The 17,282-nt window shown below is 34.3% G+C and overlaps 1 protein-coding gene across 4 annotated transcripts in view; it reads right to left on the bottom strand.

Moving 5' to 3' along the window:
• The window catches only part of PIBF1 (progesterone immunomodulatory binding factor 1), a 109,538-nt gene that overhangs the window by 7,446 nt on the left and 84,810 nt on the right, over positions 1-17,282 (bottom strand). For 3 of the 4 annotated variants that reach the window (XM_050331584.1, XM_050331582.1, XM_050331583.1), the window contains one exon: positions 1,462-1,641. In XM_050331584.1, coding sequence (XP_050187541.1) covers positions 1,462-1,641 — 180 coding nt within the window. Of the gene's footprint in view, positions 1-1,461; positions 1,642-17,282 lie in introns of those variants that run through there. The other variant, XM_050331585.1, reaches the window with a different exon arrangement.

The following is a 17,282-nucleotide window of genomic DNA, read 5'->3' as shown; positions in this document are numbered from 1 at the left end:
GGTGGAACAAAGTAAGGACTGTTCTGCTTTCAGGATTGGGTATAATCTCTTGAGTTAGTGAATACCACACTCTTTAGTCTTTTGTCCTTAAACTTTCTAGTTCCATTTTCTGTCTGCTTTCTATTCATTCCTTCCTCCAAGACTTAATAATCCAGTTTAAAAAATGCTCTTTATTAATTTTGAAGAATTCAGTTACAAAAATAAATCTGGTCTATCTGTGCAAGCTTTAAAAATTCTAGAAATTGACCTAAACTGGCAGGATTTTCATGGTACTACTAATTTCTTTTCCCCATCTAACAAGAAAACCTATGCCATCTGTATCCCTAAGTAAGACAGGACAGATTACGCACTGAAACCCTGGATCATTTCTGCAAAAATGAGTTGTTTTCTCATGTTTTGGATCACTGAACAGCTCCATCAAAGACAAAGTTTGAGCAGTATGATTTAGCACTACCAAAAGGACTGTGGATGAGACAGCACTGGGTAAGCCTGTGTTTAGTCTCATAAGCTATCCAAGCAAATTCTGAACCCCTAAAATCCCCCAATGCTCTTACATCATGTCCAAGAGATGCAGCCATTTTCTACATTTTGTGTTATAAAACCAGTGCCTAGCATGCTGCAACACAAACCTCATATTGTTTGAGACACTGAATATTAAAGTCTCCACCAGGAAAAGAAAAAACCCCAAAACTCATATTCGGACCAAAATAACACATATGCTCTGTAGTGTGGATACACCCTACAGAAAGGCAGCATCATGAAGTGTATTGAAGTTATCATTTGTTTTGAGATTCAGCATTGCAACTTGTTTCTCTTGAATTTATCAGTTCAGACACAGCCATAGTCAGAAACTTCTAAACCATTTTAATGAAGCTTTCAAATACCAGATGCGCTAAATCTGAAGCAGGCCACTTCATGTACTAAAATCCAAGCATTTAGTTTCTGAAGGAATAAAACAGGGGTTTGTAATATTAGGTATCCTTAGCAATAGAGGTGATATCAATATTGGTCTTCTATTTTTTTATATGTATTTAGATATATACACATATACATGACTATAAATATACATAAATGCACCTATTTCCTCACTGCTGCTGCTCAATATATATATGCACGCACTCCACTCATACACGACCACGATAGATTTAAAATAATACACAGTCTATGAATCCCTACAACTATTAAAATTTTGCTAATCACTCTCAGTATTGAAATATTACAATGATATTTTTTAAAAAAAAGGACTAGTCTCCTGTGAACTTAAGATGTAGAAAGTATCAAGTTGCTAAATAACATCAAAACCTGTAATTTATCTCCTTGACGTTGACCACTTCATAAAGAGCTGCAAGGATTTAGCTGAATTAATTATACATCTCCTTGACGTATGAACCCATGTTTTTCTTTTTAAAAAGTGAGAAGAATTATTGAAAAATTATCACTTAGTCTTGTCATTGTACTTACAAATAACGTTGGCTTAGGTGTAAATATATTTTCTTCTTCGTGTTCTGGTGGTAGTTTTACTGAAGGGTTTGATTTGTTTTTTCCAGTTGCACTTCTTACATCAGTATGAGACTGAGGTAGATTTTGTTCATAGTGTTTACCATGCAGACTAATTAGAATCTGCTTCATTGTGGCTAGTTCCTATAAAACCACAAAAGAACAATGCTAAGTTATTTAGTTAAATTACATTTGAACCAATTAAATATTTATTTGTTAATAATAACTTTATATTCGCCAAACTAAATGTGTAAGTGGATCAGCAAATATAACAAGAATGAACATATACTTGCTATAATTAATCAGATTACTAATTGGACCCTAGTAAAAGTAAAAAAATAAAATGGGCACGGAGGATTTATATAACTCAAATTTTGTCTTGCTTAAAGGCAGCTAAAGAAAACATTTACTCTGTAATAAAGAACCCACTATCCCTTTTAACTTAAACTTCCATTTAATTTAAAAGAATTTATTTGCCTTTATTCTGTCAGGCTGAAAGAGTTTACAAATCTAATTTGAATGACTGTGACAAACTGGACTTCTGAGCACTAGTACTTGCACGGAAATTGTATAAATACATTAGTAGAGAAACATATGTGTCTTTCTATCCAGATTAGAAAAGAAAAAAATCAATGAAAAACCTTCAGAGGACATACAGCAGAAACAGGATCAGACTGGAAAAGAAATTTTGTGAAAAATGAAAGTTTCAACATGGGAAAAGAAAACCGACAACATATAGAAATGGAGGCATTTTCTGGATATCCTAATAATTTGCTTTGAAAACAATTCGGATTAATTAAAAAAGTAATCTTTCCTTACTACTTAGCTGAACAAAACAGATTATTCAAAATGTACAGTAGAGTGAGAAAGGAAAAAAATAGCATTTTGTAACTTAAACTGAACATCATCTTTTGTCATCTTGCATCACACTTAGTGCCTAATATTCCCCCTCTGGTTCATGTAAGTTACAGAATTTAAAGTATTAATTATTATTATTACTATTACTATTATTATTATTATTTAGAGCATTAAGTATTATAGAAGTAGGACAGTAAAGCCAGTAGAAAAGCCTTTCAAAGTAAATTTTAAGACAATGTTAATTTTTTAAAAAAACTATTTATGGTTTTGTTTTCTTGCTTTTTACAAATGATGTTTTCTTCAATAAGCAATACTGTTATTGCATTAATATATATATCTTCTTTATAATTAACATTTTATCTCTCAATCAGAACAGGGCAATTCATATTTATAGCTGAATGAGAAACATTTGTTACATCTTACCTATTTCTTAATACTTGCCAGAAAATTACATTGAGGCACATTCTATTTTCATTGCATTATTAGTAATGAGTTAAAAAAAGGTCTCAGCCTTTTAAAACATTCCTGCCATATACCTTCTCTCTGTCCACTGCTGCTTTTAGTACAAGATACAAAGTCAAAAGAATCATGCTGTAGCCTTTAAATTGTCGCACACTAACTCAGTTACATGAATGGATGTTACACTCCACAGACTGGCTTTATCAAGTGTACAAATTGTTCTTGTATCTCAGTCATTTAATATTAACTATTTGCATAATTCAGCCATGTGTGGTGGCATGTTGAAACAGCATGACTGCAGAGCAGCTGTTTAAAAGGACTGCATAGCTGATGCCAACATGTTTTTCAAAGTTGTAAGCTCTGCAAAGATGTTGCCAAAGCGACACATAGACAGAATTTCTTGATGAAAATAACTCAAGTGAGTATACAGCAAATAAATACACCATCACAGGAGATTAAATTGTACATAAACAATGTTTTGACACTAGCAAATGCTGTTCCTATACTTAAACTGCATTATTCTGTACACCAAATAGTTACATGTTTGAACAAGGCAAAACCCCAAAACTGTCACACAGATTTATTTCAGAAACAGAGCTGAAACTTGTATGTGTAGGGTCAAATTCTCTTGTATCAAGATCCACTTGGCAGTCTAAAGTCTTCTCTGCTTTACAGAATCTGTCCTGTACTTGACAGCACTGTCTGTGTTCAGACTTGGAATAGGCCCTGGAGAGCCAGCTCTCACACAATCTTCCCCTGTGACAGGAGGATTCTCTAATGTGAAGCTACGGGAAGGAATGACAGGGACTGGGGATGAAAAATTAGTCCACAACGATTAAGTTATTTTGGCATCACAGACAAATTTATCATAAGGATTTAGCTAAGGTTGCCTTAATATTTGCTCTAAACCCCCTCCATATTTACTGAGCAAGACCTTAACAAACTTGGCAAAACAGCACAAGAACCACTGAATCCAACAGAATCACCGGTATGTGTACTGCTAAACCAGGAAAGAAAATCAGCCCATTTGCAAGAAATTTGCTGTTTTCAAACAAGGAGATACTGAAAACAAAGTTCCATCTTGAACTGCAATATTTTTAACCATCTTTTTAAATTTCTCTGCACAATCTTAATCCTTACCTTCACTTTTAAGTTCTAAACAAGAGTCAGACCTGCTACTGTTGGCATGCTACCTTATTCCATGAATATTATTTTCCAATCCTAAGAACTGGCAAGTTGGTCTAAAAAGCTAGCAAGGTAAAAGCAGCTCTGAAGATTGGGTTGAGAATGTGAACTTGTTCCAAAGGGAATGGGACCTTGTGAAAAAAGGGGAAAATGGGTATTAGAGTTCAAAGCAGATGGGAAAAGTCTTTTGTGTAGAAGGATATGTACCAGTTTCAGGATAAGCTAAGGAAAGGAAGATGCGAAGAGGAAGGGATGATTAACATTTTTTATATATTTTTACTGTGTCGAGTCCACGCAGAGCTGTGCAAATTGTTTGCTTACAATATTCCCTTCAGTTACTCAGTGCACTGTAGAAAACAGTGTTGCTAAAGCTCTGCATTTCTCAATTTCTCTGCCAATTTGGTCTTTGCCATGCTGGCTCCTGGATGTCTAAGCAAGTGATGCCATACAAACTGTGTGTCACTATGTTGAGGCTTTCAGGTCTGAAGGCTTTGGCTTTGGAGAGCCAGACAGCAATCCTTCTTGGGAGGATTACAAGTACTGACACCTCTGGGTGGATTCACCCAGTTCCTCTCTGCGCTCAGAGAGTCTCATTGTCACAAACTCCAGGAACACAAGCACCCACGCACCACTTATGCAATATTCTGTGGGGACGTGGCAGTGTGGACACATGGAAAACAATGCAGTTAGTAAGAGAAGGTGGGTTAAGATGACACAAGGAAAAAAATTATATTACGTGGCTGGCACAAAAACAGTGCTCATGTACAATTAGTGTCACCCATACAAACAAGTATCAAGACTGTATTATTAAATATTTTGAAAGTCAGTCCACAGAAACCTGATGAATTTTTGTTAAGGATGCTAACCGGTTCTGCATACCAGCACAAGTGCAAAAACTAAAGTAATGAGCTGTGTGACACATTAACTGGGATTCACTCAACTTATAACACCTAAATTGATGTATCTAAAAGTATCTAAACATCAGTTAAGAATCTAATTTCCAATTAAAGGCAACGTAGCTTGGAAAGTGACTCCATTCAGAACTGGGATGCCTATTGGTGTGTTGGCTGAATCATTTTGTAACAACTAGCCATAATGACTAGGCTGCTCTTAACTATAAAGCAAAGAAAGATATTTACCTCACCATGGGTACCTCCATTTTGATACTGAAATTTAGTTGTCACAAACTGAATTGATTTCTCATGTCACTCTCATCAGTTATTTTTCTCAGCCTTCTACTTCACCTAAAACAATTTTCATCCTGAATAGCCACTGTGCAATCATAATTCCCCTTGCACATATATTTGAAGGATCAAATTAATTTTTAAAAAAGAACTGTATTTTTAGAACAAGCTTTCACACCACAGACTATGTACTTAAGTTTTCCAAAACATATAGAGATTCACACTCTAGAACAATCTAACATCCTGTATTGCACTTATTTATGCACATCAATTCACATTTAATGAAGATTACTTTAGCTATAGAAGAATAATTGGAAATTTTGCATACATAACCAAAAAGTAGCCAGAATTCGAAATAAGTGATTAGAATGAATGGATTGAGAACATGGAGCAACGCAGAAGAAAGGTGAAGTGAGGTTAACATGTATTGCACTGTAAATAGTATCAGAAGAAATTACTTGCTTATTTCCATTTATTTTTGGTAACTTATGTCCAACAACCTTAGTTAAAAATAGCAAAAACAATTTTGTGTGCCAATATACAAACAGTGAAGGCGATACAAAGGTTGGATTCAATGATCTTGGACGTCTTTTCCAACCTTAATGATTCTATGATTCCACATTTAGGTACAGACAAAAGACAGACATCAGTCTTTCCCATGATGTTCATTAATTAAAATGTTTTCTGATTTGGCATATTTCCCAAATTCTACCTTGCTAATTTATAAACCTCAATCCTATCAGTGTTGGTGTTGCACAACTAACTGAAAATCATCAAGCTTTAAAATATGTCAACGGAACCAAACCAATGGAGCGTAAGTAATTTTTAAAAGTTAAAGTAAAAAAGGAAAAATAGTTGGATGTTACTTGCTCATAATACTCGTATTTTGGAAAAATATCAGATTTTTATTATGATGTTTGATTTTAAAACACAAGTTCTAACAAGTTATAATAAACAGGTTTTACCTGTTTATTATGGATAATTTAAAATAGCACTTAGAAAAACAGAGACTGAAGATCAGTATTGGAATACAAAGGATAAAATCTGATTCCTTAAACTAGCAATGCAACTAGAAGATAAAGATAAGCAAATGCAAAAATACGGCATGCAGCCTTATAAAATATAAATGTATTCTGAATTATAGATACTATAAAGCGGTCTCTGTTTATATTGGTTTTGATGTCCTTGATATATGTTCACACATACACTTAAAAAAAGAGCATCTTGTATTTTCATAATTCAAAATTAGTATAATATTAAATATTATAACAAAACCATAATTTAAATCATCAAAACAAAGTGGAAAACAAATTTCTGACAGGGAAAACGATTGAGGCATAAAACAGAGCTGTTTTATCATGTAACTAATTGATGAAATACATGAAAAAAATTGCCTACATTGAGTACAATAGGCATTTATCAAGAATCTCATTTCTTTTCAGTGAATTGTTAACAGTATTTTTTTTTACTGTCTCTGTCATGTAACTAGAATTAAAGAAGAAAGAATCCTCTCTGTACACTCAAAAGCTCACAATGGCACTTAACATTATATATGTGTGTCTAGAATTATAATAAATATGTGAATCTACATAAACAGTTAAAATTATACATATTTATATGTCATGCTCTGGAAGCAGATGCAAAAGAAGAAAAAGCAAATGGCTTACAAGAATCAATTACATACATGTCAATTCTTACGTTCTTATGCAGGGATGTGTTGCACCCCAAATAATCACAATAAAAGGATCTTTAAAAGAAGCTTTACATAGATCAGACTGAACAGGTGGAAATCCTCAGTAGGAAGAAATATCTACCTTTGTGGTCTGAAGACAGTTCATTTGGATGGTAAATCTAATGGCTTTTTCCTATCACTAAAATAACCATAGAAGAAGCCAAAGGATGCCAGATCCATCTGACTCCTTTCTTGTGCAGTAAAGCCCATGGTTAAATATCCTTTCAAGACAAAGTGGCTCTGATAACAGCATGTACAGTTAACCAAACCTTTACCATGACAAATGGTATTCTACTTTTAGCTTTGCATATAGAATTTAGGAATTCTATATGCAATTTATGATTGCATATATTTATGTATTTACAATTGCAAACTTCACCTTGGATTATAACTCCATTTTGAAGCAGAGAACTTGTATTGTGGAAGCTGAACAAGATATTTCTGTCCTAGAAAATATATCAGGTTCTGGCAGAACCACCGAATTTTGATGACTGGTAAGTGTTCCCAGAGAAGAAAATAGCATAAAAGTAAAAGAATGGAAACACTGAAAAGGCGCTAAATACTATCACCTTTAAAAATGAAAACCAATTTCACTGAAAAAATCAGAAAAATCAGTTGAAAGACAAAACTAGAGGTTTCCTCCCTCAGAGATGCTGCTCAAAAGTTAAGGTCTCAGAATCTGTGAGTCAAGCACTAAGATGATGATTTCAGATACGCATTCCTACTTCCAATCTGTAAGTCTCCTCTACTGTGAGAGAAAAGCATGCATGTTCAGGACCTCCTTTGGAAAGCTTGTATTCCACACTTTAACTGCCATATGGTCACCATGTGGTTAAATTATAACTCAAAAATATATATCCAGTCTGGAGAAATTTGAGAGATTACAGCATTGTCTTTAGGTCCAAGAGCAGTTGACTGTACATCTCCCACGCATGAAAGGGACTGGGCAAGAAACTGCTTCAAAAAGAGACTTAGTACACTACAACTGTAGCCCAGAGACTCAACTCTCCTCAATATGGAAGCCAAATAACAGGTTTGACTTTAGCAGTCTGGTGACTACATTACCTTCTAAAATAACAACAATAAAACCAATACATATAATAGAACATGCAAGTGAGGGAAAACAGCCATACTGGGATGAAAAACATGTTCGTGGCAAGTCAGTGAAATCTGTCTTCACATGCACATATCCTCCCATTTAGGCAGCTATTGTAGTCTCCAAACAAGTCTGCACAGGGAAAAACAGAGTTCAGAAAATGAGGCTACGGGTATGTTAAAGACTAGTGATTTGAGAAACCTAAACCGGCACTTAAGAATGCTATACTAATTTTGTAGTGTCCTGCAAAGAGCTTATTTCAGAATGATTTCTCAAGTCTCTCAAGAATTAAAAGTTCATGTTCAATACACAAGTATTCATAGAGAGATTCAGAGAAAAAAAAAAAGTAATTTTAAATTTCCTACAACTCCTTCTTAAGAGAAAATGATCTTAATATGGAAAAAGGCAGGGCAGGGTGGTTCAGAAGTAACCATCTTCACAGTCCTCTGTCTCAAGGTGTTCACTAGGGTCAAGCTTGATGGGCATATCAGGTGATGGTAGTGAAAATACTAAAAATATTGCCCTCTATGAAGTGCTGTGCATTTCCTTACTTGGATCTCCCTTACACTCATACTATAACTTTCTGTGAAAGTAAAGGTGTGTTAAAAATAAAGTTGTATCATTTAATCGCTGATACTAAGATGGAGGGGGATCTTTTTTAGAACTCTGGTTGCAGTTTGGCTTTGGAATATGTGACTGGATACTGGATTGGATTTCCTCACGTTGTCCTTTACATATCTTAGGTAATAATATTTAAACCTAGGCAAACCAAACTGATCCCTTTCTATATAGCTGTTGGTTAGAAATTAAAAGGTAATATTAATTTTGCTCATTTTAAATGAAGATATGGTAAATCACACCACAATAGTGCCTGTTTTGATTTTCTGACTACAAATTCCTAGATGATTTTTAGATGCAGATATCTACACTACAGATTTTTTAAATTAGGCAAGATCCATCTCTGCTACTTTGTCACTTGACAAACAGCTTCTCAGATCATCTTTACACTGGCAGTACTTGTTAATAGCACTGGAGTTCACCAGCTAAAATGGAGGTAAACAAAGGAAGGTCTCTGTACAGATTGTTGGCATAAACATATTTCTGGAGAACAACAGGTTGGATGACTGAAGTAGAACCTGATTCTACCTTTCAACATATGCAATGACTTGCATACAGCACTTTGAAGAAAAAATTTGAGTATGACACTTGAACTTTGGAGTGCACTAGAGAAAGGAGACATATGTGTCATTATCAAGGAATGAGACTCTTGAGCAAAAGTAGTACCTACAACGTCTCCTCTTCAAAACTACCGACAATTCAGACAAAGCATTATTTTAGAACTGTTCTTCATGGGTTTTATTTCTCCCAGACACACACTGCAGAAGACAAACTATAACCTAAAGAAGATTTTAACAACTGTCTACGAAATTAAGAAAACATCACAAGTCATGGTTCAATCCTTCAAATAAGGCAGAGAGTATTTGACATAGTTGCATCCTAATTGCAGCTGTGCTGGAAATATGAGAAGTCAGCAAGAATTCTGGTGTGCGAATTGCACATATGGTTATCTTAGGCACATGGATATACACTGTAAAGCTGGAAACTGGAAGACAGTATAAAATGTCCTGATCAAACAAATGAACCTGATAACTGGGTGGTGGAAAGATGCCAGACCATATGCAGGATGTTGATGGCTTCTCTGCACTACACTTAATTCACAAATTCTCTATATCCCAGTGCATATAAAAACTTAAAATGAACTGAGAGATCTGTGACTATATGGATCTACAAACTACTTGCAGTTTTATAAGGTGAATGCATTAGAACTGTGTCAACAATAAAGTGGCCCAGTCATTGCAGTGAACAGCTTCTGTCTTTTTTGATACATAAAAATCTTTGACTATTTCATCTGTGTCTTGAATTTGTTCTTAGCAGTTAAATCTTTCTAACCTAACAAAAACAGGAAATAATTTGCCTCATAATTCAGAATTTCCATGTTAAATTCTTAAGGTTTTTTTCACTTTTGTATTGAGAATCAGAAGTATATTTGTAGTTGTAACTAATTCCCCCAATATTTTTCTTTAGTCTGAGCTATTGTGACATTCATTTACTCAAATTAAAGTTTAATAAAATGTATGCTTTCTTTAGTAAGTACTGCTTACAGGAAATGGATGCTAAAATGCTAATATGTCAAAACACCTTTATTTTCATAAATTATTATGTAGAAGTTGCTGTATTTTCTGAGAGGGTAATGTTCTAGTTTGGTTCTCTCTAGGTCTTTGTTATTTCTTACAGAGTATTTGAATTCATTTTCCACTTGGTAATATTCAAATGCTACCACAAAGTGAATAAAAGTAAAATTTTTACACAGTTAGATATGTAGAAGAATGTGATAGAAATATTCACAGCTAATACAGGAAAAAGGAATGTTACATAGGTTAAATGTTAGGAAAATCTGAACAATTTCACATTGATCAACATCTAACAATTTCTCGTTTAAACGTTTATCACTTTAACTGATTCTGGCTCTCTCAAAAATGTGTAATTTAAAATACGCATGCCAACTCCATCCAATAATACATAAATAAATTGAATTTTCCCTATGAAACTTCCTGTTTAGTACACAACTGCTCATTGCGTACCACTGTGAATGCAAAGATAATTCTTTCAAGAATATATATGAAAATAGTAACACATTCTGAATAACACAGCTCCAAGAAAAGAATTAATGTACACTGCCGTTAAGTCCTCCCCTTCCTATATGCAGCACTATTTGGAATTCAACTTTTATTAAAGCTTGACAGAAACAAAATAGATAACAAAAAATCAGAAATAGCAGAGTATTTTTCTTTGTAAAAAATGAGCCAGGAACTTCTCAACACTCATTTACCAATGTAAATGTCACTTTGTTTCTCCAAGCTTAAAGTCGAGAATAGCTCCGGGGCTTACTTATGATGCAGAAATGTCCCTGTAATCTACTTAGAGAACATGCAGAACATTAATAGAAACTAGAATCTTGGAACATAAACGTAGCATAAGAAAAATGATAATTACTCTGTGGCTTAACATTTAAAAAGAGCTAAGCATTGTACATCAGCATTTATTTTATATAAAACAAGTTGCAGCACATAGATGAGCAGGAAGTCTTTCCCCTTGGAAACACAAATAATTTTGGCATTATCGTGTACAATCTTTTTACACAGAAAAGAGGGGGAAGAGGTAGTGATAGAGATTGTTTGATGGCACCTGTTACCAATCACATCTTTTCATTCGTGTCTTCCCAACCCCTGCAGATACCTCTTCCTTCCCCTCTCCCCCAACAAAGCAGTTTTCTCCTTTTATCCACTAAGCTTCCATCCCTGATTTAACACGTACTGCCCTCCCCCTTATGACTCTAAAGCTTTTTATGAGTGTCTGAACTTCTCTCTACCTCTGTTTTTTGTAGATGGCAGCTGCTACTCTCCAGGTTCCTAAATCCAACACATTGGCTTTCTGTCCTAGGTTATTCCTAGTCAATCTTCTTCAGCATAACTTAATTACAGCTAAAGATAGTATTAGCCAGACTTTAAAGTATGACTAATAATGAAATGCTGAAAACTCATCTGGAATTCTCAAGGTCATTGCTGAGACAGAATTAAACTTTGGGCACAGAAAACTGAGTAGTGAGGGGAAGGTCCCAAGGGCAATGTGAAAGTAAAAAAGATAAACATGGAAATAGAGGAGTCAAAAGTAAAGTCAAAGTAAAGTAAAGCAGAGATACTTCAGGAGACTTTGCCTTTCCACAGAAGAGGAAAAAAGAATAAAAACATCTGACTTTCATTTCATTTTTGTGGGCCAGATAAAGGGATAACTATTGAGAAGTACCAGGGTTTTGTGCAGGATACTGACATGAGATGAATGCTATCACTTGAGCCTATTCTAGATTCTCAGACACTGTGAACAATGTCATGGAATTCTGATAATTCACATGGCCATGTTTTAAGTCTAACATTCATAAAGATTTACATAAATCCTTGAAAACCGTAGCCTGATAGTGTATAGAAGCTCTGAAGAAACTCTTAGAGCTATTAACAAACTATGCATACCCTAACAGGACCAATTATTAGCTACTCCTCCTGCTTGATCATGTGGACTCTCTCCAATCTTAATCACAACTGGAGAATGCATTTGGTGGCTACTTATCAAAAACCAAAAAAGTTTTCTCCTCTTAAATTTCTCCTTTCTCTCTCACCTGTTCTTTTTCTCTATGCACACATATTACCTACACAATGTTGCCTTATGTTTATCTCCTTTTCTTGCACCTCACCACATCTTCTGTTTGCTTGAATGAGATAAGCTAGACTAATCTCATTCACATGAGACCGCCAGCCTGCTGTGAAACTTATCCTTCCCCCCCCGAAAATATGATATAAAAAATATAAAATATACATTCTACAGCTCAAAACATTTTTTAAATTTATATTTTAAATTTTTAAGATTTAATTATTCATAGACTCACAGGTCTTTGGAAAGTGGCCTTTTTCGGGAGACAGGGATTAAAAGTGAATGTAAATTCTCAGAATGAAACAAAGTGAAAACGTAATTCGTTTGTGAAACTCCTTCCAAATTGCAATCAGTTCCTATATAAGAAGATGACTTAGAGAAAAGAGTTAATTTGTGTTTAGTTAGGCAAAATAAACATTAAGGAGATTTTCTTTTCAGGCTTTTGAACTTAAATATGTAAGAAACAAAGAATGGCTGTGATTAAGATACTACATTACGACACGTGAACTCTTAACCTCTACCACAAACTGGGGAGATTTAGACAAAGCATTGCTTCTTTTATTTTGATCGTTCCTTCTGCAAAACAGGGATAGTGATAATTTTCTGCTCTAAGTTGTGGGTATAATATTTGTGAGATAGGTGTTCAGTTACTGTGGTGAAGTCCAGAGGCATATTCAGTTATTAAACAAGATTATTTTGACATAACCATAAGAAAGTGTGAAAACCTGGAACAGGGTAGAGTTACATGGTTATAGAGGAAAAACATCACATTTACTCATTAATGGTGAGCTGCACATCAGATGTGGAAAGTTTCTGACCTGGCAATTGGAAAATAAGTTCAACACAGTAGTCACTTGGGCAATTAATATTAACCTGGTAAACTATTTACAGCAACTGCAGCTCAGTAAGAGTTTTTTATATTTTAATATGTTTTAAATAGAATAGAAGCTTGCAATGGCTAAACAAAATAAATTTAAACCCAATCTGTTTGAAGATTCCTACCAATTCACGTACACATATTTAGACAGATTTAACACTCAATTTGAGTGACACAACAATTTACTGACATAAGCTAACTGGACTTAAGTAAACAAATAGCAATCAAACCTCACGTGTCTGTAGCCATTTAACTGATTGATATCAAATAGGTTTATTTAAAGTACTAGTACATGTTTTTTACTTTGTCCCCTAGCAGCCAGACAGAGCCCGGTTTCTGGTTGCTAACTTCAGTTGAAGAGCTTTGGCGCAGTAACACACGAATGTGTCAATAAGGTAGGTGACTAGTTCAGCAAGTTTACATTCTATCACTTGTATGCACAGCTGCTAGTGCACCATGAGTGCACAGATGTGTAAAGGAGATAAAATATCAGCAGGTTGTCATATCTTTTTAACCAGTATATAATATTCATGTGCTGATAAATAATCATGTCTGCATAAACAACTGTGTTATAGGAAATTAATGACTATTGTAAATAGCACTAATTTGCACCATCTATGTCCTAAATTTTACCCTTTCATTTCTTACTACAATAGTTTCACAATATTAGTTTTACTTTTCTAGGTTGAAAATTACCATATTGCCAGACATCACATACTGGTGATTTCAAGCATTTAAAAAAACCAGATAATGTAAATTAAGAACCTTATATTCATACAAATGGAAACTGATCTTAGCACTTGCAGGAACACCTATTGAAGTCTTCTATTGTGATCTTTTACACCACTGTCTCATTTTGTATTTTCATGTCTCCTAGAATATTTCTATTTAAAACATAAAAAAGAACCCCTCCATTTTTTCTACTTGCTCTGCTTTTTTCCCCACAAAAAATGATTTCCATTATCCCTAATTCATTATGAACTCCACATTAAAAATATAAAAACCAGTTTGTTAATTTTCAAGATTTTAGAAGTCAGTTTCTACACTCTGGACTTTGAATTGGAAAAGCTAAAATAGATTTAATTGTTCACATTATTAGTTTTCTTTACTACGACACATCTGCATCTTAAATATCTGAAGAAATACTACAATGCTATACATCAAAGCATAGCAAATTTATAACCTCTTAAATGTAACCTCAGGAAATTATTACTAGAACTTCTTGCCAAACATCTGAGTGCTGACAGACTGCCCTTCCAAGTTTTCATCTGAAGTTTGAAAGCCAATGGATAAAGTCTAGAATTGCACTTCTGATGTTACAAAATATGAACAACTGCATTGAGCATGAAAGGCAAGATCACAGAGCTCATGCTAAATGTTTCGTTTAGTCAAAGGCTGACTGTTGGAAGGAAAAAAAATGCAGCAAACTAGATAAAAGGAATCATGGATCAAGAGCTTCAGCTAAAAAAGATTTAGTGGATTCATCCCACAACTTTAGCACTAAAGAAAGAACTGTACTTCAGTGCCTTTTAGTTATAGATTCCCATTATATGCACAACAGGATAATGTTTGGATGCAGATAGAGGATGGCACAGAAGCTGGCATGCTGTACTCTACAGTTTTGGACACAAAATCCCCTCTTTATCACAGGTAAGTAATACTGACACAAATATTTTTACTTGCTTTTTTCCTTGCTGGACTCTTTCCAAAGGTGATTCAAACTGCTAACCTAACAGCCAGCCATTTTGTAGTTTTCTTTTTTTGGCCAGGTTAGGTTTCTGTTCAGTGATTTGAATGGTCCCAGTGCAGCATTAGAAATGTGTCAGAGCTTGTGCAAGAGGAGGAGGGAGGAGCAAAGAGGTAGGGCAGTGTTATAGCTATGGGGTCAACTCACGCATAAAATGTAATTTCATCTAGATTTATGCTTTGAAGGAACATCCTTCTAACCTGTGCTTCCCTGACTGTACAAAGACTCTAGGGCAACAGAGGTCCAACTCTGGGGCAAGAGGTGCAGTTAGTTAGTGGGAAGAATCAAGACAACAACTTAGGGTTTTTTTGGTGTGGTTTGGTTATCCAAGTTAGAGGATCAAAAGTGTAGAGTTCAGCTGATTAAAAAGAGAACACGGACTACAAATAATAATGCTAAAAAAAATAATCTGGATTTTAAATACTTTTTTCTAAAAAACTCCCTCACTGTTTACTAGAAGCTTATTAATGGGAGACTGCACTGTTCCTCCAAACAATGTTTTATGCTCTTCTGATGAAACTGGAAAAATAAATAATATCTTAACAAAACATATAAAATATCTTATTCTAAAATCAGTTGAAAAATTTGGCTGCACTAACTGTACTTGCTGTCTTGCACTGAGGGACTTACAAATGGCATCAGGATACTGCATACCCCTGGTTCCTCTTCAGAGAGGATAGTGGCACAGGGAAGGCTTTATTATGAACCTCTAAGAACATAATCTCAACGTGGTCCTGGATACTGATCATCCAAGATACTGCCATTGAGCTCCCTCTCAAATAGGAACGTTTGTATTTATCTATATGAAGAAGATAAGAAATTTTATCCTACCAGCTGATTCTCAGTGATCTAAATGAAAAGCTGGATTAAAAAGTTTCCCACGTTCATTTACTAATTAATTCAGAAAAAAAGGAAGTAGCAGGACAAGAACACAGCTGAGAAAAAAAAGCTTCCATTTTTCTCCTTCATGGGTCGACACAAACTTTTAAGACTTTGTATAGTGAGTACTTTTCACTTTGATTTCCCACAGCAAAAGATAATAATCATCATCAAATTAGATGTCTACATAATTATTACATAATTTTTGTTTGGTTTTAGAGCTCATGTAAGAGTCCTATATAAATTCAAGATTCAAAGGTTTTTTTCTTCCAAAATTAAAATCTGTGAAAAGAGAAGTAAGATTAATCATGAATCTAAGTTCTTTTTTGAAAGTGTATAAAATGCTATAATTGCCTCCAAAGCAACATTACCAATCCAGTTGATATCACAAAGAGATAGAAGTAAAAAAACCCCAACCCCTCAAACTCTAACACTGTGTTAAAAAGAGTTAATACATTCTGAGACCACACAGGCTGGAATACCTTAAGTAAAACTGTACACTTATTGAAACATGTTGGAAGACAGCATTAACATTGTTCTGGCATTTTGCTTGTACTTTTAAACATACCTAAACTTCATTTTATGTTAACTATGAATATCTTGGGTTAATCTATTCAAGAATTCTAATGTTTTACTTGCAAACATGAAGGCAACAAGATAATTCCTAACAAGACATGACAGCTTAGTATGTGCAATGACTAAATGAGACTGATAGTAACCATTTTACATGATCGCATGAACACAACACATAAACCCATAATTCATATTTTTTTCCAACTGCATAAACCTGTATTTACAGGTTGCATGTCACTTTTATTTAAAAGCACACACCTTGTTTAAATGCAGTTAACTCTTTACTAACTCAAGATGAGAAAATTTAACTTTTTTATTAAGATGGCAAAAAAAAATTGAAGACTAACTTACTATAAACTAAGTTTCCCTATCCTGTACAAAGATTTCAAAACATGAGATAATTGCCTTTTAGAGAAATTCAGAGTCTGTAAAACTAATGGAAGAAGTTTGTATTAAAAGTAAAAAATAAAAGGCTGCACAAGGAATAAACAGAAGTGACAGAACTGAAACATACATACACAAACAAAATGCTACTTTCTATTTTTATACATTTTCCTGAAACAATTTGAGCTTATTTTTTGTTTCTTAGGTGTTCTTTTTGTTCATTGTACTGGCATTTTGTAATTTTCTTCCCTCAAACATGTGACTTCCAATGTTTCTTTTTCAGTATTTATATCCTTTTCTGCACAGGTGTCTTTAAAAACCATAATCACTGTTTGGCAAAACCAGTATGACTAATGTGGCCCATTTTTAACAGATGTCAAAAGAAATTTGAGAAAACAGTAATAATTTTGGAAATATTTGCTCAATTCAAACATTCAGGATATGAGGGACATCAAAGATAAAGTCTGTTTCAGACTCAAATATTTGCTTTCTTTTTTATCAAGCCTGATCGTTTTCCACAGTGTGAAAATCCTAAGCGGTGAAAGGAC

The sequence above is a fragment of the Myiozetetes cayanensis genome, unplaced genomic scaffold, assembly GCF_022539395.1.
Source record: "Myiozetetes cayanensis isolate MyiCay16 unplaced genomic scaffold, myiCay2020 scf5-8, whole genome shotgun sequence".
NCBI lineage: Eukaryota > Metazoa > Chordata > Aves > Passeriformes > Tyrannidae > Myiozetetes > Myiozetetes cayanensis.
This window is presented reverse-complemented; position numbering and strand designations above follow the sequence as displayed.